General features: G+C 38.2%; 1 protein-coding gene and 1 long non-coding RNA gene across 2 annotated transcripts in view; both read left to right on the top strand.

The window, feature by feature from the left end:
• The first annotated feature begins 1,297 nt into the window (after nucleotides 1-1,297).
• LOC141381145 (uncharacterized) lies at nucleotides 1,298-9,486 on the top strand. The gene is made up of 3 exons (XR_012400854.1): nucleotides 1,298-1,852; nucleotides 3,805-3,923; nucleotides 8,820-9,486. It is a non-coding gene; the product is annotated as an uncharacterized lncRNA (long non-coding RNA).
• Nucleotides 9,487-10,979: 1,493 nt separating this feature from the next.
• Nucleotides 10,980-22,548, top strand: part of LOC101884360 (adenylate cyclase 9) — a 147,140-nt gene continuing 135,571 nt past the window's right edge. The window contains exons 1-3 of the mRNA XM_073944153.1: nucleotides 10,980-11,537; nucleotides 11,637-11,699; nucleotides 11,854-14,122. Coding sequence (XP_073800254.1) covers nucleotides 12,331-14,122 — 1,792 coding nt within the window. The 5' untranslated portion in view covers nucleotides 10,980-11,537; nucleotides 11,637-11,699; nucleotides 11,854-12,330. The remainder of the gene's footprint in view (nucleotides 11,538-11,636; nucleotides 11,700-11,853; nucleotides 14,123-22,548) is intronic.

Here is a 22,548-nt window from a genome sequence, read left to right as displayed (position 1 = left end):
AATTCGGACGTACTACATCCGCCATTTTGACATAGTCACGTGAAGTACCTGCGTCATTTGCGTCGCTTAACTCCCATTCATGAATTCGCTAGCGGGGCCTCATGGGATAGCGCAGCGTGCATGGGATGCCCACTTCAGATTCTCGCCGGAAGTAGTAAGTCATCCGGGTACTTTTTGCATACTGTTTTTGAATTCGGACATACTACTCGGCTCGCATACTGATTTTAGCGTACTGTATAGTACAGGCCCGTGCAGGGACAGTCCAAAGGGCAGTTGCAGGCTAAATTTTTTGAAGAGCGGGGGGTGGGGGGTTGTCGCGCACGTTCTGATCAGCTGTGTTGCCGCGCGCCTACTGAAGGGCGGGACAGAGGTTGTGTCGTGTCGCGAGGGCACTTTTGATCTTTTTTGAAGGGCACTTTCTATCCAAGACTAAAAAGAGCATGTGCACTGGACAGGTTGAGCCCTATGTGTGTACGTGCCTGGTATAGTATGGAAGTATGCAGTTTCGGACGCAGCCATGGGGATGGTTAGGAGGCCATGATGGAGAGAGGCCAGTGGGCAATTTTGGCCAGGATGCCGGGGTTAAACCCCCTTTTTTTTTTTAAAGGACATCCTTGGATTTTTAACGATCACAGAGAGTCAGGACCTCGGTTTAACGTCTCATTCGAAAGACAAATGTTATATGTTATATATGTTTTGTTAGAATGCTGCTCTGTGAACACACAACATTTTATTTTAAAGTGTTTTCCTGTTATCTTTAAAACCAAACCGGAAATTGTGAATGTGTGGTCCTAAACATGGCCAGACAGGATGCTTTCTGTGTCACTAAATAGCTAGCTTATTTCTATGATAACATGTATTTAAGTCACCAAAATCAATGTGTTCAAATGGCTTTTGGATATTTCAATTAAAAAAAAAACATTGTTCTTTTGAACTCTGCTAAAAAATCCAGCTTAAACCAGTCTAGGCTGGTTGGCTGGTTTTAGCTGGTCAACCTGGCTGGTTTTAGCTGGATTTAGCTGGTCATCTCCCAGCCTAACCAGCTAAGACCAGGCTGGAAATGGCTGAAAACCAGCCTGGAAGTGGCCAAAACCCCTCTAAAACCAGCCTGGTTGACCAGCTAAAACCAGCCAACCAGCCTAGGCTGGTTTAAGCTGGATTTTTCAGCAGGGAAGATGTGCGCACATCCTGAAATCTGATAGCAGATAGCAAACACCCCTCACGTCTCCCTTTGATGGTGTAAGTGTTTTTAGGGTGCTTTCACACTAGCACTTTTGGTCCGCACCCGGGTTCGTTTGACGTCAGGACTGAGCCAGGGCGTGCAAAAACCGGGTGATACACAGTGATGTGACGTCTGCTTGTCTCCTCAAAAAACAGCTTCTGCAGACACTGTGTGATGTTTAGAAAGTTTATAATGTTTTTGCAGATGGACGCGAGTCGCTTTCTGTACGTCCAAAACCAAAAGCTTCAGGAAAAGCAGAATGACCGCGATGTGCGGATGTCTTTACATTTCGGCGCTTGCTTTCGTGATCGTCACCTAGCAACGGCCGTAAACAAAACAGCAGCTCGATGACGCAAGCGTACCGGGGTTCAGAAGGAAAAAAGACGGTGTGAACACAAACCAACCGAGGATGTGGCAAGGGGAGACAATCAAACAATTGAACCAAGTGTGAAAGCACCCAAAATGCTGCCACACTGAGGATTTCTCGAGACTAATAAAATAAAAACAGGCTTTTTGAACAGTTTAAACTAGTGTCCACATATGTGTAGGAATCTGCTGTGGCGGTATTTGTCCACCACAATCACTGGAGACATCGATCATCGCGAAGACAAAACTCCACATAATCTTGAGGTGAGAAAGATTTTGGTACAAATAGTTTTTTTTTTTTTTTTTTACAACATAGGCTATGTTGAATAAAAAGTGAATATGGGATAAAAATCATGCATTAGGCAACACATTAGTCATGAAACAGTGGACGTTTAACATGTAAACACATCCTTAAACTGAGATTGTTCGGCTGACGTTATAGCGTTAGCGTTGCTGTTTAATGTAAACTTGACATGTGTATATCTTTTGACACATTTCTTCAGTTAAATTGTATTTTTGGCACATTTTTACGCACATTTTGTGTTTTAATGGTAACTTAAAATGTAAACCAAGTGGTTACAATGCCAATTAAAGGGTTTTAATGGGGAAAAATAATTTGGGATGCTGCTAACTAACAAGTTTCCAACTCTGGCGGCTGGCCCGCCCTCGAGATACATCTTCCCGCCCACTATAGCTCGGACACACCTGAATAATTAGCTCATCAAGGTCTGACCTACTTGGATGTTATAGGCTGATGAGTTTGATTAAGGTTGGTGTTAAACTCGGCAGGAAAATGTATCGCACGGCAGCTGTTTGCCAATATTTAAAGGGATAGTTCACTTAAAAAAGGAAAATTATCATTTATGCTCCCTCTATAAGTTTCTTTCTTCTGTTGAACACAAAAATACATATACTGAAGAATGCAAGTTGCTGGAACCCTTTGACTTCCTTTGTATTTTTTTCCCTACTATTAGGAAGTCAGTGGGTGCCAGCTAGAGCATTCTACAAATTATCTTCTTTTCTGTTCAAAACAAGAAAGAAACAAGTAGAGGGGGAGTAAATTATGACATAATTTTCATTTTTGAATGGACTATCTCTTTAAATATATTTGTATGTTTTATATTAGTTTTTAACGTAATGGAAAAACAAAATGTAATTAAATGATAATGTCATGAATATGCTATTAAGTGCATGAAATCATCAACATTTACCAACTGTTCAGTGTGATTGAAGTACCTTTATTCAGTGCATTTGGCAACAAAGAACCAAATTTTACGCCATTGTTGTAGGAAATGCAGCTTTTATAACACATTCCCCATTTTACCCTTGATTTCATCATTGATTTTCAATGATTACCTTACAAGGTATGTCCATGAGATCCTGATGGAGAACATCTCAAGCACAGTTTCACTTTTAAACTACTTCCATGGAGATATATTTAGTAAACTTCTAAAGTCAAAACTCAATATCTGATTGGTAATATGCTTTCCTAAGCTCCTTAAAGGTAATTTTCTTAATATTAAGATTTTTTTCAACCATCAGTTTGCAGATATTTAAATAGTTGTTGCTAAAGCTTATTTATTCAGCTTTCAGATGTATAAATACCAATTTCTATAAACTGACACTTACTTTATTACTGGTTTTGTGGTCCAGGGAAAAAAATTGTAACCAAAAATATAGATTTTATATTGTTTTTAGGGTGGCACGGTGGCTCAGTGGTTAGCACTGTCGTCTCACAGCAAAAAGGTCACTGGTTCAATTCCTGCCTGGATCAGTAGGCATTTCTGTGTGAAGTTTGAATGTTCTCCCCGTGTTGGCGTGAGTTTCCCCCTCAGTCCAAACACGTGCTCTAGGTGAATTGGGTAAGCTAAATTGTCCATAGTATGTTTGTGTGAATGAGAGTGTATGGGTGTTTCCCAGTGATGGGTTGCGGCTGGAAGGCCATCTGCTGCGTAAAAACATATGCTGGATAAGTTGGTGGTTCATTCTGCTGTGGCGATCCCTGATTATTAGAGGCACTAAGCCGAAAAGAAAATGAATAAATCTTGCACAGATGACAACACAGGCCCATTGTGGATATACCCTGTCTACGTTTTTGGTGAGTGCGAATTATGTAGCCAGAGGTATGTCTGGCTACATTTATTCTTTAAGACAAATGCTTTGACGGCTTCAGTTCATTATAGCGCTACCAGCTGACCGCTTATACCTCCCTACAGACGGCTTTTCCAGTGTTACCAGTTTGCCCAGCGGCTCACTGCGTACGTTGGCATACTTAGGAGTTGCCTTACGATGACAACCCAGTTCCAGTTCGATGAAGAATGGTTCCAGAAACCAGGTAAAACAAAAGCAAAAAATAATGTACCATATTGTAGCACAGAAAATGTGGTTACATCACGTGGCCGCAATTGCTTTTCTTTCTAAAATCATTTATAGTTCATATGAATAAATAAATAAATAATGAGGCTATTTATTAAAAAAATGAAGTTTAATACTTATTATTTATTAGGAAATGAAAAAATCATACTTTAATCATAATAATATTAACAATATTAATGATAATGATTATTTTTAAGTAGGACATTGTTTATTTATTTATCTATTTATTTATTTATTTATTTATTAAAGTCTGCTTTTACAATGTGACACATTCAAACCACTGCAGAAATGTTCTAACCAATAGGCACATGTCATAAACAGTAGGCTACAGACACATTTCTTCATAAGTAGCCTACTATAAATTAAAAGCATTAGCGTATGCTATATGTTTTGTTTTCACAAGCGAAATTCCGCTTTAAAATAATAGGTCACCTATAGCTTTCGTCTTGAACCACGGCTGTGTTCTAAATGGCATAAATGTTTTCAAAGTGCTCTATAAAGGGAGCACAATTGTGAATATGAAGATCGCTCAAACTAAACTGTGAAAATACTTTGAAGGCAAATCACACCTAAGAGAGATGACCTTCATGTTTTTTTATCATTCCAAGTTTAAATGTTTGGAACGTTTAAAATGAACAGGACATAGGGGTGATAACTGGGAATAGAACACAGCCAGGAACTATGTTTCTAAATACAGCTCTAGAGGTTCAATTGCAAGCGTACAAGTTTGCGAATGTTCGTTGGAATGATGGATTTGGTAAACACCAAATTAACGAACTATGCTTGTAACGACGGAACTTGCGACCTTAGTTGGCTAATGATGGTCGGCTGAGGTGTATATTGCTCCCTCTGGTGGATTTACACAAGCAGAAAAATTTGAGATCATGTATCAGATCAATGTACACAGCGACCTCAAGCGGATTTGCAAAAACAAAAACTGCAAGCAGACATACCTAAGGTTATGTATTTCGCTTTCCCCAAAAATGTAGACCTGAGTACATATCCGCAATGAGCCTTGGTTGACCGATGAATAGTTTGCCACAATGTGAGCTATGGTTAGTTTTAATTTTTATGTGTACTTTAATGAACAGATTGCCAATCAAGTAAAATGTTCTCATTGTGTGTCCCGGATGAGTGTCAAACACATTAAGCAATGAATGTAGCAGCTCATTTTTCTGCAGCAGCGCTCTAGTAGTCACAAATGTGCAATATGAAGGTCTGTCTGTCGCATCGAGTACCAGAATGAAGCCAGCGTCCCGTCGCCAAACAATATTAATCTTAATGAGTTAATCATGGCCTGGGTGAGGACACGGCCCAGCGATCACATATTTCAAAACAGACTGCGCTGTATTCCCCTGGGAGCGAGGGAAGCCCCTACAACATCATCAGGGAGAGTGTGAAGTCTCACACACACACACACACATTTGAGACGGCGGGCTGAAGTTTGCCTGTGATTGGAGAGCAGGTCTGGAAACTGCATTGCAGCAGCTCGTGGGTCGGTCGTGACTCCTGCTGCTCAAAGGGAGGTTTGCGAGTGTAACATGTTCAAAGGGAACGCTGTTTCTCAAGGCCGTCCCCTCAGGAATGCATTTCTGAAAGATAGAGACAGATTGGGGGGAATCTCGCTGAATGGATGTCTGGGTTGCAATTCACACCCCAAAATTATCAAAGTCATATTTCTGCTCAAAACTGAAAATTCTGACACAGTTTACTGACTTGTTCCAAACCTGTTTGAGCTTCTTTCTCCTGTTGAATGTTAAATAAGATATTTTGAAGAATGCTGGTAGCTGGCACCTATTGACTTCCATTGTATTTTAATTTAGTTGGTGAACACTGAAAGAATGCCTGGGTTACATTGCATTTCGATATTTTGTTTTTCTGCAATAAATATTGTGATTTATACAACAGTTCTGTCTGGTTCTCGAATCTGATTGGCTGATTGCCATGCGATATTCTGCAATATCAGCACTGGTACAGCCTCTTCACCCTTGTGTATTACTCCGCCCACATAGAGTGACAGCAGATCAATAAACTCAGTACAGTTTGACAAATATTGCAGCTGTTGGGCAACGTCAGAGGCGTTGCTGGACATAACAAAAAAATTATATATATATATATATATATATATATATATATATATATATATATATATATATAAAGGGCTCGAAACTGCGGCTGAAATTGAATCTGTGTGACCTCATAATATATTTGGGAGCATTTGTGCGATTGCATATAATGGTTGTAGTGTGACCTGTTTGATTTTTTTTTTTTTAAAAAGTGCTGAATCGCTCTTCCTTTCCCTGGTTCATATTAGCTGTCAATCACTCTAGGCTTTCCGCTGTCAGATGACAAGGAGCTTTTGTAAACACGGGAAATGCAAATGGCTGAAAACAACTCAGGTTTGCGGTGAATGCTGATCTGCCAGCCGAGATCAATCGAGTGTTTTTGGAGAAGGTACGCGAATCTCGATGCGTTGCGTTCACTGCGTGTTCAGCACAAATGTCCACTAAATGCAAAATCTAACACTGCACACATCTTCGCCAAAGAAGCTCGCCTCTACTAAGTTTCTAACTGAAACTGCGGCTCATAACAAGGAGCGGTATTGCGCCGGTCGTCATCGCAAGAATCCTGCTCTGCCCCGCTTATATATTGGGTCGGCTGACTCGCCTGCTTTATTTCACGAACACAGAAAAATGTAAATCAGCTCAAAACAAGAGCATTTAAAATGAAACCAACCCAAGCCAAAACCATTAAAGAGTGGCAGAAGTGAGACTTTTCTTCCTTTCTTTTGTTTATAATTTCTTGATGTTTATTATTTTGCTATTTAGTTACTGATTACTGGCACATTCAAGACAGCGTTGGTATTATCATCATCATCATTATTAATATTTTATAATTATTTTTCATTCATTTTGGAATTATTGCACAAATATCAGTAAGTCATTTCTGCAATAGTTAGATAGTTGTTTCTGGTTTTTGTTAGTTCTAATTGATGTTGTTTTTACATTTAATAAATCCCTTAATATTCAATTTGCAGTAGTGCTCATTCATTTTGGTGGGTGTTTCTAATTAAGTTGGGAGCACTGGTGCTACCAAGTAAAAAAGTTAATTTCGAGCCCTGATATATATATATATATATATATATATATATATATATATATATATATATATATATATATATATATATATATATATATATAGGTTCGTATAGCCAGCCAATAAAAGGGATGGTTCTTTTTTTTTTTCTTAGATATTCAAGGTTTAAATGCTGCATTTAAGTGACATTTTTAGCACTAATTTGTACTAGATTAGCTTGTCGGATGGTTATCATTACCACACTTTTTGATGGAACAAAAATACTTCCTACATGTTTGTCAAAGTGCTTATCATACTTTTTTTTTGTTTACAGAAATTTGTTTAATTACAAGTTGTAGTGTAATGAGATTAGAATTTTAGAAATTAAAAAATACTTATTTTAAATGCTCATTTATTATCATCCATCATAAAAAAAAAAAAAAAAGTTTTTAATTAAAAACCAGCTCATTTTGTCAGTCAGAATTTGTCCATTTAAATAATAAAAGCCTTCTTAAAAGCCTTTTTCTTCGATTGGTTATTTTCACAATTTGGCATACTGTCAAAAATGGGACAAATGAGCTCATATAGGGGCCAAATTCTGGACTATGTCAGAAGGGGGGTGGGTCTTTCAAAGTCAAGGAGGTAAGGCTTAATAACATAAATATTTTTTAAGAGATCTTAGCCTCTCACTCCAGTTTTCCAGTCACATTTAGAATTGATTTCTGTTATTTATTTAGAATTGTAAAAATAATCAGATTAATATTTATTTTTACTAAATAAGTAAAATATAAATATATGTTTTTGGGGTAGTGGGGCGTGACCATTGTCTAGCGACACCCCTGGGGGTTACTTTAAGGGTAATATGTAGTGATGTATAGTGAAATTTTAGTAACATTTCAGTTTGTTTGTATGCTGTCTGAATTGTTTGTTTGAGACAATTACATGTGTTCTAATGGGAGCAATAAAAAGTCAACCACAGTTTCTATATGTTGTATTTTTATTTTTTTGGCTTGAGGTGGGGGGGAGGTTTAGCTGGATATGGGGTGGTTCACCCAGGGTGCCATTTAAACTAGAACTGCCACTGAACATTAGTGAATGAGCGGAGAGTACATTACTGTAATGTACATAGCTAATTCGTGAAGTCTTTATATTTCATTGTAATGTTTGCGGTGCCGTTTTTGAAGATTAGATACAGTTGAAGTCATAATTATTAGCCCCTCTGTTTAGTTTTTCCCAATTTCTGTTTAACGAAGAACAGATTTTTTTTCTCAACACATTTCTAACCATAATAGTTTTAATAACTCATTTCTAATAACTGATTTATTTTATCTTTGCCATGATGACAGTGAATAATATTGTACTAGATATTTTTTAAGACACTTGTATACAGCTTAAAGTGACATTTAAAGGCTTAACTAGGTTAATTAGGATAACTAGGCAGGTTAGGGTAATTAGGCAAGTTATTGTATAACGATGATTTGTTCTGTAGACTATCATAAGAAATAAATTAAAGGGGCTAATAATTTTGACTCTAAAATGGCATTTAAAAAAATAATAACTGCTGTTATTCTAGCCGGAATAAAACAAATAAGACTTTCTCCAGAAGTAAAAACATTATCAGACATACTGTGAAAATTTCCTGAATCTGTTAAACATCATTTGGGAAATATTTAAAAAAGAAAAAAAATTAAAAGGGGTAATAATTCTGATTTCAACTGTACATTGTTTGCAAACCTTATGAAAATTGATTAAATCCAATCTGAATCATTTTTTTCTCCAGGGGTATGTCCAGGAATCCCCTTCAAAACAATCTCTGGAAGGTTTTCTGCATTCAAAACAACATAATCACTTTGATTCAGCGCAGTACAGCTGAGCGGAAAAGAGACTCCATTAATTAAAACATGCGGATTAAAGACTTATGGTTTATTTTGGGAATCGTTTCATAAACTGGGATCAACATTTAATTACAAAATTGGTGGATTTGGCGAGCATTACGGAAAACACAGTGGAAAATGTTTAATAAACCCTTTAGCCACATGCAAACAGAACTGACCTGGAGAGCAAGAGAAGTCCGGTTATCAGGAATTTATTGAGTTAAAGTATTATCTGTCTGTCTGTCTGTCTGTCTATCTGTCTGTCTGTCTGTCTGTCTGTCTGTCTGTCTGTCTATCTATCTATCTATCTATCTATCTATCTATCTATCTATCTATCTATCTATCTATCTATCTATCTATCTACCTACCTACCTACCTACCTATCCTGTAAAAATTGCAGGGTTCCACACAATTCCTTCATGTTGTCACAGCACAAATCAAATATGTTAACTTGATCTTTTTCACAAATTTAAGTGGATTGAACACAAAACAATTAAGCTGTCCCAAAAAAACTTTAGAATTATGTTGTTTTAACTCATTTTAAATAAATACTTTGATCAAGAAGCAAAAGTTATTTTTGAGTGAATCTATCTGTGTCTGTCTATAAAAAATACTATAGTAATTTATGGTAAATACTGTAGTGTTTTTGAACCATAAAATAGTATGTGAATTAATCTGTTACACAGCAACTATGGTAACGTAAACAAATGTTCAAATGCTGTAGTTTTCTACAACTATTGGGTATATTATACTACAATATACCACAGTTTACTGTAGTAAAATCAAAAGTCTACTATAGTATTTATTAAATTTATCAGCTCATTATAAGTAATACACTGTAAAAAAATCCTGGTTCCTTAAATTTTTAAGCTGAATTAAATTAATTCTTTATGAGTGCATTGAACTTTTGCTAAACTGACTTAAATTAGCTTGCGTAACTAAGTTAGAACATGATTAGCTTAGTTCAATAAATTACAATGAGCTAAAAGCATATGCTGTCATGGCTAATTGATTAGATAATGTTTTACAATGTGTTATAACATGCATTAATTCATAAGTTTAGATATTAAAATATATACAGTATAATACAACTTCATGGTTCACTATTTTATTGTACTGTATACTATGAATTACTATAGTATTTTTCATGTGGGTAACTGTCTACGCACATAAAAAAATACTATAGTAATTCATAGTAAATACTTATACGTTTTTGAACCATAATATAGTAAAGAACTTGAATTAATCTGTTTGCAGTTATTATATAGTTGCTAACATATACAGTAACAAATACAGTATAATACATTTTACTATAGTATAGTTCAAAAACATTAGTATTTACTATGTTTTACTATAGTAATTTTTCATGTGAGAGTCTATCTATCTATCTATCTATATATCTATCTATCTATCTATCTATCTATCTATCTATCTATCTATCTATCTATCTATCTATCTATCTATCTATCTATCTATCTATCTATCTATCTATCTATCTATCTATCTATCTATCTATCTACCTACCTACCTACCTACCTACCTACCTACCTACCTACCTACCTACCTACCTACCTACCTACCTACCTACCTATCTATCTATCTATCTATCTATCTATCTATCTATCTATCTATCTATCTATCTATCTATCTATCTATCTATCTATCTATCTATCTATCTATCTATCTATCTATCTATCTATCTCTGTCTGTCTGTCTATAAAAAGCAATGAAACGAATCATGCAGACAGGGCGGAAAATGTGTTTAGATCAGCACGATGTCAACGCCAAATTGGCTCTGGTTGATTTCCTATTACTCTCGATATGACAGCTGTGTCTCCCCCTGCATTATACGTCATTGACTGGAACCCCCCAAAAACACCCACCCTCCCTTTCCGACTGCTCTCGGTTACGCGCGCCGGTACGTCGTGGACGCGCTCGGACGCGAACACTGCGGTTTGTTGGGAGTGCGTGCTCGCCACCCCTCTGTTGTTCTCTCTCCGGAGCGAGCACGCACGCGTTTATCCCCACCTCTCAATGTATTTCCAGCGTCTGGTGGACTTTTTTTTGCACAGACACCGCGTCGGATCGCGAATACAGATGGAGATCTCGGTGATGTCTGATGGCCACGCGCAAACGCACACTTTAAGTGCACTGTGATGCCCGCGAGACGCTGACATGTGTCAGGAGTGCCATGCTGTGTCCTGATGGAGAAAACAGAGGAACCGGCTGAGAAAGAGGTTTGTTTGGATGTCACTGGAGAAAGCTGCCCGTGGCAATGAGTCCTGAAGAGAAACCAAAGAGGCACTTTATCACTGCGAGTCTATGGAGAGAGAGAGAAGACTTTCAGTCTACGTTAAAGAAACGCAAACTTGACTAAATTCTGGCTACAGTGTGAATTCAGTTCTGATGCATTTAAGTTTTTGCGTGCATGACTTCAAGATAAACCTAAAATGACACTACAGTACTTTCGAGTGTATGGGAATATACTGGACATCACGCGTCTTGCATGATAAGTTTTGCAGCGTATTTAAACACGCGCATTCTTCGTGGTTTTTTCATCTCGTTACGCACGTTTTATTCGCAATAGGAGCCCCTGCGAGATCCGGAGTGGGAACTCAGGAAAGGTCGGTGCTCCAGTCAAGAGAATATTAACACGACAGGCCATTTTTTTGTGAGAAGACTGGTTGATTTTGACATCAGCACCCCCTCTGTCTTTTTGACAGGACGCGGAGTCCCCAAATGACCGCGAGTATGAGCATTACGTATCTACAGAACAAACGGAGGACGTAAGGCTTTGATTTATTTATTTTTTCCTGTAAAGCTAATAAAGTTAAAACACCTCACGTTATTTATGGACACTTTTGCACTGATCTAAGATACTCTTCTCCTGATAAAAGTTTGACTCTCTTTATTGTTTGATTATTGGATCAATACTTTTAGGACTTTATAGAGATGGATATGAGAAATGCCATCTTCAAGCATGCATGCTGGTAGTCTATTAAACGCAACAATATCCTTCTCGAAAACCAATGTAATGGCTCATTTATGGAGAAAATGGAGTCAGATTGGAGTTAAGAAGTTCCCTACGGAGTCAAAGCAAACAGTCTCTGACTTGAGTCTTTATTTCTGTGGTGTAACTTATGTAAGAACATTTTGATTTACTATAGTAGTCAGTTGAGATACTCCATGCGCCCTGGATAAATCTCTCTGACCCATGTGCGTCGAGAAGGACAGAGGAGAAGAGGAATGCGCTATTGACGTCATGAGGTGAAAACCTTACCTAAAATCCTGGAACTGTCTTAAGTAAACCGTTCGCCGTCAAGAGTCGTATGACTCAATTTCCATTTGTTTTCCCTCTTGATTGTTTTTCCATCTGTGCGCCGTTTATCTCAGCTCACATCTAGTCTAAGCAGAATTATGGCTTCTCCTCAGCATCTACTGTTTCACAACAGTGAAGCAAGCTGTGACTCCAGTGGCGATGGTGCCGTTTCTGTGCGCGTTAAACCGCACAAACAGCAGCGTGGGAGTTTTGGTGCCAGTGCCATGTGCAACCTCATCGGGGGCTCCAAACACTGCAAGTACAGCATCTCCTCCAGCTGTAGCTCTGGCGAATCTGCCATCCGCAAGCCGGTGGTCAAAAGCCTGCGCACTCAGAGGAAGATGCCACAGCTGTTCGAGAGGTCAGCTGGACACTTCTGGAACCCCAAGTTTGACTCCAACATCCTGGAGGAAGCCTGTCGCGAGCGCTGCTTCCCGCAGACGCGGAGGCGCTTCCGCTGTGTGTTGTTCTACCTGGCGGCTGCCAGCCTCCTTTGGGGGTTGTTCTTCATGGCTAACGCTAATCGATGTGAACGAACTGCCTTCTTATTGCCCACAGCCTCCTTCCTGCTCCTCTGTTGTGTCCTGTTTGTCTTCACGTTCACTCGCTTTTATGTTCACTGCTACAACCAAGCCTCCCTGTTGCTCATAGTCGTGACCTTTGCACTCACGCTTGCACCTCAGATCCAAACATCAGGCTTTAGTGACTTTAACGCTCCTCCTTTGAAGGATGAAGATGACGACTTCAGTGGTGCCGAGGATAAAAATCTGACATTCGAAGCCACCCAAAGTGGAGATCTAGTTACCCCGTGTTTGTCCCCAGTTGGTACCTTTTCTCTAGGTATGGAGGTGCTTTCGTTGCTCTACAGTTTCCTCCATGTCCGATTTTATGCTTCACTACTGCTTGGCCTGATCTACTCGGTGCTTTTTGAGACTCTTGGATGGATGCACTTGATTCAAGACAACAGGTGGAGCAACTCCACCGAGGAGCATTTGGAGACACTTTACTGGCTGATCCCTGGACGGGCTATTTTGCATGTGTGCGCCCACATCATCGGCATTCACCTTTTCATCATGTCTGAAGTGCGTTCCCGCAGCACGTTCCTCAAGGTCGGGCAGGCTATCATGCACGGGAAAGACTTGGAGGTGGAAAAGGCCCTGAAGGAGCGGATGATCCACTCGGTGATGCCTCGTAGGGTGGCTGATGAGCTTATGAAGCAGGGCGATGACGATAATGATAATTCGGTTAAACGCTACTCGACGGGAGCAGCGATTGCGGGAGCTTCCAGCCCCAAGAGCGCTAAACGCAAGAAGACTTCGATTCCTCGGGGGCAGATCATCTTTCGGCCTTTCAACATGAAGCGCATGGAGCCGGTCAGTATACTGTTTGCTGATATAGTGGGATTCACTAAGATGAGCGCCAACAAGTCAGCTCATGCCCTTGTGGGACTTCTTAATGACTTATTTGGGCGATTTGATCGCCTGTGCGAGCTTACATGCTGCGAGAAGATCAGCACTCTTGGGGATTGTTATTATTGCGTGGCAGGTTGTCCCGAACCAAGAGAGGACCATGCCTACTGTTGTGTGGAAATGGGGCTTGGGATGATTCAGGCCATTGAGCAGTTCTGCCAGGAAAAAAAGGAGATGGTGAACATGCGGGTTGGCATCCATACAGGCACCGTGCTCTGTGGCATCCTCGGCATGAAGCGCTTCAAATTCGATGTCTGGTCCAATGACGTAAACCTAGCCAATCTCATGGAGCAGTTGGGTGTTGCCGGGAAGGTTCACCTGTCGGAGGCTACGGACAAGTTCTTGGATGACCGCTACTTGCGAGAAGATGGCCGAGTCACAGAAAGGATTGGACCGAGTGTGGTTGCAGATCAACTTAAAGGTGAGATGCGCATTCCAGATGTACTTGAGCATGTGTGTTGTTGTTTAGACCTAGCTATGTTTCTGTTTACCTATTTTTATGCATGTTTTTAATTATCACCAGTGTTGTGTGTAATTAATTACAGAGTAACTAGGTACTGTAATTAGATTACTTTTCCACAGAAAAAGTAAGGGGCCGATCAACACCGAATGTGCTTTTTGCTTTGAGAGGTGACTTTTTTAAATGATTTACTAACGGCAGTGAGCGTTTCACACTCTGCTTATCTGTTCTGCGCGCCTCGTGTTTTAACCGCCTGCTGCAACTTGTGTTTTTGCCATTCAAACGAAAGCAGAGGTGGGGTTTCTGTTGAGGTGACAGCAGTGTTTGTGTTGTCAAGATGACTATGGAGACTTTTGAAGATGGAGGAGAGACTTGTGGTGGCTGATTTGAGTTACCCAAAGCTGTATGACTCACAAATCTTGAATTTTACCAATATCATCAGCAACGCTCGCACACAATACACAGCTGATTCAGTTATTGTTTAGTGACAAATCTAGTGGCCTTGCATCTTTGGAACATAAAAGTGTGTTAATGGTCAGGTAATTTAATTACAGTAACTCATTATGTACTTCTTTAAATACTGTACACAAATTCAACAGTTCTGGATCCATCAATTAAGAGAAGTGGAACTGATTGAACATGCTTGAGAATCAATGAACACAGAGTCTGAAATTCCTGTCAAAATTTGGTGTGTAATTATTGTGTCATTGCTTTGAAATGTTTTGTGATTTGATACATATAATGTTTCTAATTCTTAAAGCGTTACATCCCTTAATAAAGCTAAAAGGTCCTGTTTGGCTCAGATTTAAAGAATTAAAATTTCTATTGTCTATTTGGCATTGATATTTTAAACGCTGCTGGTCAAAAGTTTGGGGTCAGTTTTTTATTAATTTTTTTATATTCTTTTCATCAAGTTGCCATTTAATAAATGTAAAAAAAGGTCAGACTATTGTTAAATAAATATTTAAATATTTATATTATTTTATAATTTATATATATATATATATATATATATATATATACATATATATATATATATATATATATATATATATATATATATATATATATATATATATATATATATATACATATATATATATATACATATATATATATATATACATATATATATATATATATATATATATATATATATATATATATATATATATATACATATATATATATATATACATATATATATATATATACATATATATATATATATATATATATATATATATATATATATATATATATATATATATATATATATATATAAACATTTAAATAACTGCTTTCTTATTGTATGTAGTTTCAAATTAAATGATTACTCCAGCCATTAATGCTTTTATCACTGTGATATTAATAATAATATTAATAATAACAATAATAATTAATATTGGAGTGATTTTTGAGGGATCATATCACTCTGAAGGCTGGAATAATGTAGCTGAAATATCATCTTTAAAATCACTGCAATAAATGATTAAATCACATTATAAACTGCTGTTGGACGGGTATTTTATAGTGCAATAACATTTCACAGTTTTACCATTTGTACTGTATTTTTGATAAGATAAATGCGGCTTTGGTGAGCAGGAGAAGCTTATTTTAAAACATTTAAAAATCCTACTGACCCCAAACTCCTGACCAGTAGTGTATGAAGTGCATTTATGTGCTGAATTTTAAGTTGTGTCGAGTCAAGTAATTTAAAAACTTATTAGGTAACCGAGTTACTTTTCAGACACCGTAAATAATAATGCAATTTAAATACAATTTTAATGATGTAATTAGTAATTAATTACATTTTTGAAGTAACTTACCCAGCACCAATTATCACATTAATAAATGCTTAATGGAATCGCCAAGGTGTTCATAAATTTTGAAATTGGGTTGGATAATCTTTTTATCAAATTAGTTAATCACCGTAAACTACGATGGAAACACAAATGCCACCTCACGTTCATTGTTTCATTCTAGTACTCTGAAGCACAAGTAATCCGGTTGTCGTGAGGTATTAGTGACGTATGGAATACTGTTTCCGGGTCCAATTCGCTACTCCTTTAAATAGAGAAAATATTCGTTTATGGCCACTTTTTAGCCCTATGACATTTTCTATAAAATCATGGTGTACACTAATACAGTCTCTGGGCTTGCTGCATCACAAATACCAAAATTTTTACAACTTATTAAAAAAATGAATTAGGCATGTTTGTATATATTGCTATCATGATTTTAGAAAGTATTACATCGCTTTGTAAACGTTTGTTATTACCATTTGATAAGTCTGCCTATACAGTTTGATATAGCGCTTGGACCCGGAAGCCGCTTCACGTGATGTCACACTTAACAAGTGGATTAGTGTCATCACATTACTGGAATTAGATACCAATCGGTACTCAAATTAAAAAAAATGTCCATTTCCCGCTAACATTTGAGCGCGCTCTTAAACAGAGCTGATTTGCCATTGTGTTCATGTGCTCAACAGAAATTGCCGTGAGGGTAAACAGAGGTGAGTTCAGTGAACTGATGACCTCTACAGCCAATCACAGTCATTTCTGTTGAGCATGGCATTTCTGTGAACGCAATGGCAAGTCAGCGCTGTTTAAAAACGTGCTCAACATCGCTCAAATGTTAGCAGGAAATGGACACTGGAAATTTAAAATTTTAGCACCGATTGGTATCAAATTCCAGTAAGTAATTTATTAAATAAGAAAAAGGCCCACAGTGGCGTCTCCTAACCTGCAAATTCCACTTCTGATATTTGCCGTCAGTTCATCAGGATGTGACTATTTTGTTCTTTTGGACTCACTGGTTGGAAACGCTGCTTTATTCACAAATGTTTAATGCGATAATCCAGAAGTTTAATGCCATATTTGGATGGAAAGATAGCTACTGTGCTTTTGTTGCAAAATGAGCGAGACACTTTGGGCTCTTGACTCGTCTGGCTGTGAAGCTTTATCTTTTATCCTGCGTGTTGTCATTGTCCTCTGGGTTTTACTTGTCAAAGCGTTTTGTTGAATTTTTGCCTCTCACAGTTTCTGTGACATATCCAGCTATCGGAGCAGATCTTTTAGTCAGTTACATGCTGTCTAACCTTTTCCGCAGCGTTCAGACAGGGATTCATGTTGAAGATTTGCACAACCATTTTTCTCGTTTTCTCAGTATAATCAGTGGTTTTCTGTGTGGTCAACAAAGTACAATTAGCATTTTTAGGTGGCATATTAATATCCAGTGCAGTGCCATGTTTGTGTGCATCTTTGCATGTTGATGAAATTCTATTACTATTTAAATGTTTTGGATGTTTCCCTTTAATTTAAAGAGAAAGTTGATAATACTGGCAAAAGGTACTTCTTGTTTTGTGTCAGACCTGTAAGACTCAACACAATGTTTTTATGCGTGTCTGTACAATGAATTTTGAAGTATCAAAGCAGAGACTATTCTGAGAAAATATTTCTGTATGGCCTTGATGTCTTTTTATTTCTGCTTCTCAATGGAAACCGGATACATGGCCATACATGAACATGTAAAGATTTATATGTATATTTATTTATTTATTTATTTATTTGTTTATTTATTTATTTTTAATGTCTATCATATTTATGTTTGGGAAATCCAAACATAAACTTGTGTGTTATATATATGATTTGCATATATTGTTATATATCAAGTTCTATATGGGTTTAGTATTATATTAGTAATAATTCATGCAATAATTCGTATATTGCAAATGTTTTTTTTTTTTCTTCAGTGGTGGTTCACTCATTAGTAATCCAATCCATGTTGAATTTAGGGCTGTAATATATTTTTCTTTGTATACTGATGTCACGACTGTTCTTAGCAGCAGTTAACAAAGAAAAACAGCATCTGGGAATCAGTACCCTTTTTAACTGGCTAATTATATTAAATTAATGCAGAGGTTTGTTTGCACAATTGTTTCATTAAAGTTTTACACATTTTCAAGTATTGATGTGCAAATCTCTTCCATTAGATGGTCCAGAATTGGATTCTCACAAGTTCCAATCTGAAGCATCGGCTTTAGTGCAAATGTGGCCAAAGGCTGACAATTTTACTTAATTAACTTATGCAAATGGGTCCTTTTTTGTTAATTGTACTTGAGCTCAAGCAAAAGCCAATAATTGGGCACTGAGTGATCTATTTTCCGAGCTAGCCAGAATACGAATGGTATTAATCCTTTCAGGTCATAATTATGGTCACTTAATAGATCCTCTTTATTTAATGAGGAATGCCAGACCATTATTAATAGGAAATGAAAACGGCATTTTGATGGTATTGATAGCAAGATAAATGACTAAATCTCTTCTAACTTGTAGGATTAGCCAACCGGCTATTGTCCAAGTCTTTATATGTTCAGTGTTTTAAAAATAACTGCTAATGAAATAATCTTTGAAGGGGACCTATTATGCAAAAATCTAATTCTAATTCTAATCTAATTTATAAGGGGTTTAAACACAATTGTGTGGCAAAAGTCTATGAATATAAGCAGCTTCTAATTGTAAAATATATATTAATTTTATTCTTTATAATCACACTTTATTAAAAATAGCCTGCAGAAACACTTTGATTGACATTCTCCCTTTGCACATGTCATCAGAGTGGTAAAGCCCCGCCCACTAGTGATGATCTCTCCTTCATTAGCATAGGATTTAAGTCTAGTTTTTAAATCTTCCACTATGCCGACACACAGGCATCTGTAGCTCTGACCTCTTCTAAAAAGAGCACAACCTCATTTGAATTTAAAGCAACAGTCACCAAAATGGCACAATTAGCATCACTGTTGAGGTCAGTTTGACTGTGCAAATAATTTGGCCTCCATTTAGCAATTATGAAAAACATTAATCCTTCAAGCAGACCTGCTTCATTTATTAAAGTGTATTAATTTCGTTTTTGTTTTTAAAAGTGTGAAAAAAAAAATTGCTGTGGTGCAAGCAAGCGGCAACCTCCCGCTCTCTCTCAGGAAGCCAATACAGAAGTAACTAAAACTGCAATTCATCCGAAATTCCGCTAGTCGTGGCCGCTCCTGGCTCCAAAACAGAGCAAATTTCAATTGAGCCCACTGTTATAATGGCTAACTTTACAGCAGAAAAAAAGGTGTTTACAGCCTGGTACAAAAAAGATTTTGGTTAATACAGCTAATATTACCCTTTCATGACAACTGTGAGGGGGGTGAATTTTTTTATAACTCATCCGTTTCCTTTATATTAAGTTATATTAAGCTTGCATAATTCAGGGCGTGGCCACTTGAGTGACAGCTAGGTCTCGTTGGTCGCCGTCACGTCACCTCAGCTGAATCCTGCAGATTAGCCACTGAACTCGGCGTATTTATCGTATTTCTGTGTTGTTTTATGTGGCTTTACACAGTCGACTGCCTTTTGAACTTGTTTCCTACATTTATTTGATGGAATGGCATGCTGAGTGCACTTAATTGTGCTCACAAACCATTCACGTGGCCTCCGTTTCCCATGTGAGTAAAGTTATATACTTAAATACCATCTTTATACATGTATTTGATTTATTTAAGATCATTTATCGTTTATATTTATATTTAGAGCTCCAGAATCTGTCAGATTGATTAGCTGTAGGCTCTAGAACAGTCATCTGAAGCGTTGTCATACAGTGTTATGCTGGATTTCATCAATAGTCTTACATTAACTAACACAGACTATATCTGAAGTGTTTGGAAGTAATTTGCGTTTTCCTCCTGTTGAAAAACGTCATAAGAACAATGTTTAGTGGCTCAGTGTATTACAGCAGTGTTTTTACAAGTCTAAACACTTTATTGATATAGTGTACAACCAAGCACAAGTGGTCAGAATACAAACCACAGTCACAGGTGATAAAATATTAAGCGTTCTCCCAAAGTAAAGTGTGTCTGAACCAGATCCAAGCTAAATGCCAGCATGCGTCTGTAGCTCCGCTCACTGTCCGCCCCTTTGCCCTTGTTTGGTATCCCGCCGTGGGTGTGATGACATGCGAACAAAATGGCGACGGTTGGCCGCGCCTACTTGCGGCTTCTTTTGCGCTCTTTAGAAACCTATGGGTGACATCACGGATACTACGTCCATATATTTTACAGTCTATGGGTGAAAGAGGTCCACGTATTTATCATTTGTTTGCTGTCATCCAGGAGTCTCAATTCAAATACGTGCGAGACTTGGGATGTCTGGTAATAATAGTAGAATAATTAACTCAGACAAACACAGCGCACCCAAACACTGCAGCGCTTTTTACTTTTCTCCATTAATTTGTATCAGAACGCAGCAATGGTTTGTCTGTTTGTCATCCTCTGAGAAAACGGTTGCTGGTCAGCTCGTTACGAGAGACGCCAGGGGAACGCGAGCGCAAAACTCAAATGGTCAAGGAAACCATGCGCTCGCGCTTGTAAATAAAGGATGTCACACAATCTGAAAGCGTTTTTAGCATAGAGGTAGTCATTCAACTTCACAATTTGTAATGTTGCAATGTGCATTTGAATAATGATTGCTGGTTCCTTTCTTGAAAGCTCAGATTTGATATTCGTTATTTCTTTTGAGTTACAGACTTTAAGGTGTACAGTATCATTATTACTGACACCTTACAGATGTTGATCTACCTTAGTTGCACACACTTTGTAACATTTTATTTATCAAGTTTAAGAGTCTCTTTAATGTTTATTTCAAGAGTTCACATTTAGCTGTTGATTGATAGTAAAGCTAGTTTGGCGTGCTGTCCCGGGAGAGAGCCCTGAGCTTATAAGATCCTCGAGCCCTGGGCTCCCTCCCGTTGCAAGGCGAGAGGGGAGTTTGAGCTCAGGTAGATCTCGATGACACCCCTTCGTGCTTGTAGTAGCTAAGTGTCGGATATGTATGCTGAAAGGTGTACTCAGAATTTAGCTAATGTATTTTGATTAATTGTTTAGAGTGCTTGTTTTTGAACTGTGGGAAACCGGAGGACCCGGGGAAAACCCACGCGACCACGGGGAGAACGAGCAAACTCCGCACAGAAATGCCATCTGGTTTGGAAAGGAATTAAACCAGGGGCATTCTTGCTGTGAGGCAACAGCGCTAATCGCTGGCCACCGTGACGCCCGTTTGAAAGGAGGGAAAGTAGGGTTGGGTGGGGGGTTTCTTCAAGACGAAGATATTGAGATGAGAAAAGTCTGGTTATTTATAGTGAGTTAAGGATCGTCTGATAGGATAATCAGTCATTAGCTAAAGTTGGAACAGCTGCGAACAATCATAAGCACGTGATCCTCTCGAAATTTGTTCATGAATAAACTTCACTTTATTATAAAGAGGTCAGATATTTTGTTTAAATATTTTTGTTTTTGTGTTCAAAGTTCCATATGACAGCTATCTTTGTTTTAAAGAATCCCACCTTCCACCCCTAAAAGGATGGGTTGCACGGTGGCCCAGTGGTTAGCACTGTTGCCTCACAGCAAGAACGTCACTGGTTCTAGTCCTTACCAAGCCAGCCAACGTATTTGTGTGGAGTTTACACGTTCTCATCGTGCTCATGTGAGTTTCCCCTGGGTTGCCTGGTTTCCTCCAACCGTGCAAAAATATGCAACTTAAGTTGATTGACTAATCCAAATCGGCACCATACACATGCTCCTAGTAAGTAGTTATCTCTTAAGAGCAATCACTATCTGTTCATTAGTTACTACAGCAGGGGAGTTCTCCAGATCTACCTGAGCTCAAACTCCCCTCTTGCTTGCAAATGGGAGGGAGCCCCGGGCTCGAGGATCTTATGAACTCAGGGTTCTCTCCCGGGATAGCATGCCAAACAAGCTCTATAATCAATCATCAGCTAAGTGTAAACTCTTGAAAAGACCGATTTCGATAGGTCTGCGCAGTGCAGAAGTCGAACAGACTTATTAAATTGCTATGAGGGAATGATGAGGAAAAGAAAGCCCCGCCCCTACTCAATATTCTCTTTCCGTTGGAAGTATGTCAACATACAGAAATAAGTCTCAGCAACTTCCGGTTCACTCATACTTTTTAAAAAATGAAATAAAATTTGATCAATAACTATCCAAAGACTTTTATCATCTCTTGTGCTTGACTATATGCATTGAAGAGTCCCAAATGGCAGATTGTGAGTGGATATACTCACTTTGGCGAAGCTGAAATTGCTGTGCCAGAACAAATCTCGACGCTGTCACAGCATTATCACGCAGGTGTCTCAGCAGGTCCTGCGGGTCAACTGGAAATGACAGCCCGCCTGTCGCCCTCGAGAGTCTCGCTTCATTTCACTAGCGTTACTTGCCAGCCCCCCACCTCAATCAGAGAGGATTGGAGTCTCTTGAGTAAACCTGCTTCATATTTTCACTCCGCCGCTCATTCAGCCTTCATTTAAAAGGGTAAAATGGCCTCCTTAAA

This window comes from Danio rerio, chromosome 3, assembly GCF_049306965.1.
Source record: "Danio rerio strain Tuebingen ecotype United States chromosome 3, GRCz12tu, whole genome shotgun sequence".
Lineage (NCBI taxonomy): Eukaryota > Metazoa > Chordata > Actinopteri > Cypriniformes > Danionidae > Danio > Danio rerio.
The sequence above is the reverse complement of the archived record's forward strand: the minus strand, read 5'-3'. Positions and strand labels throughout refer to the sequence as shown.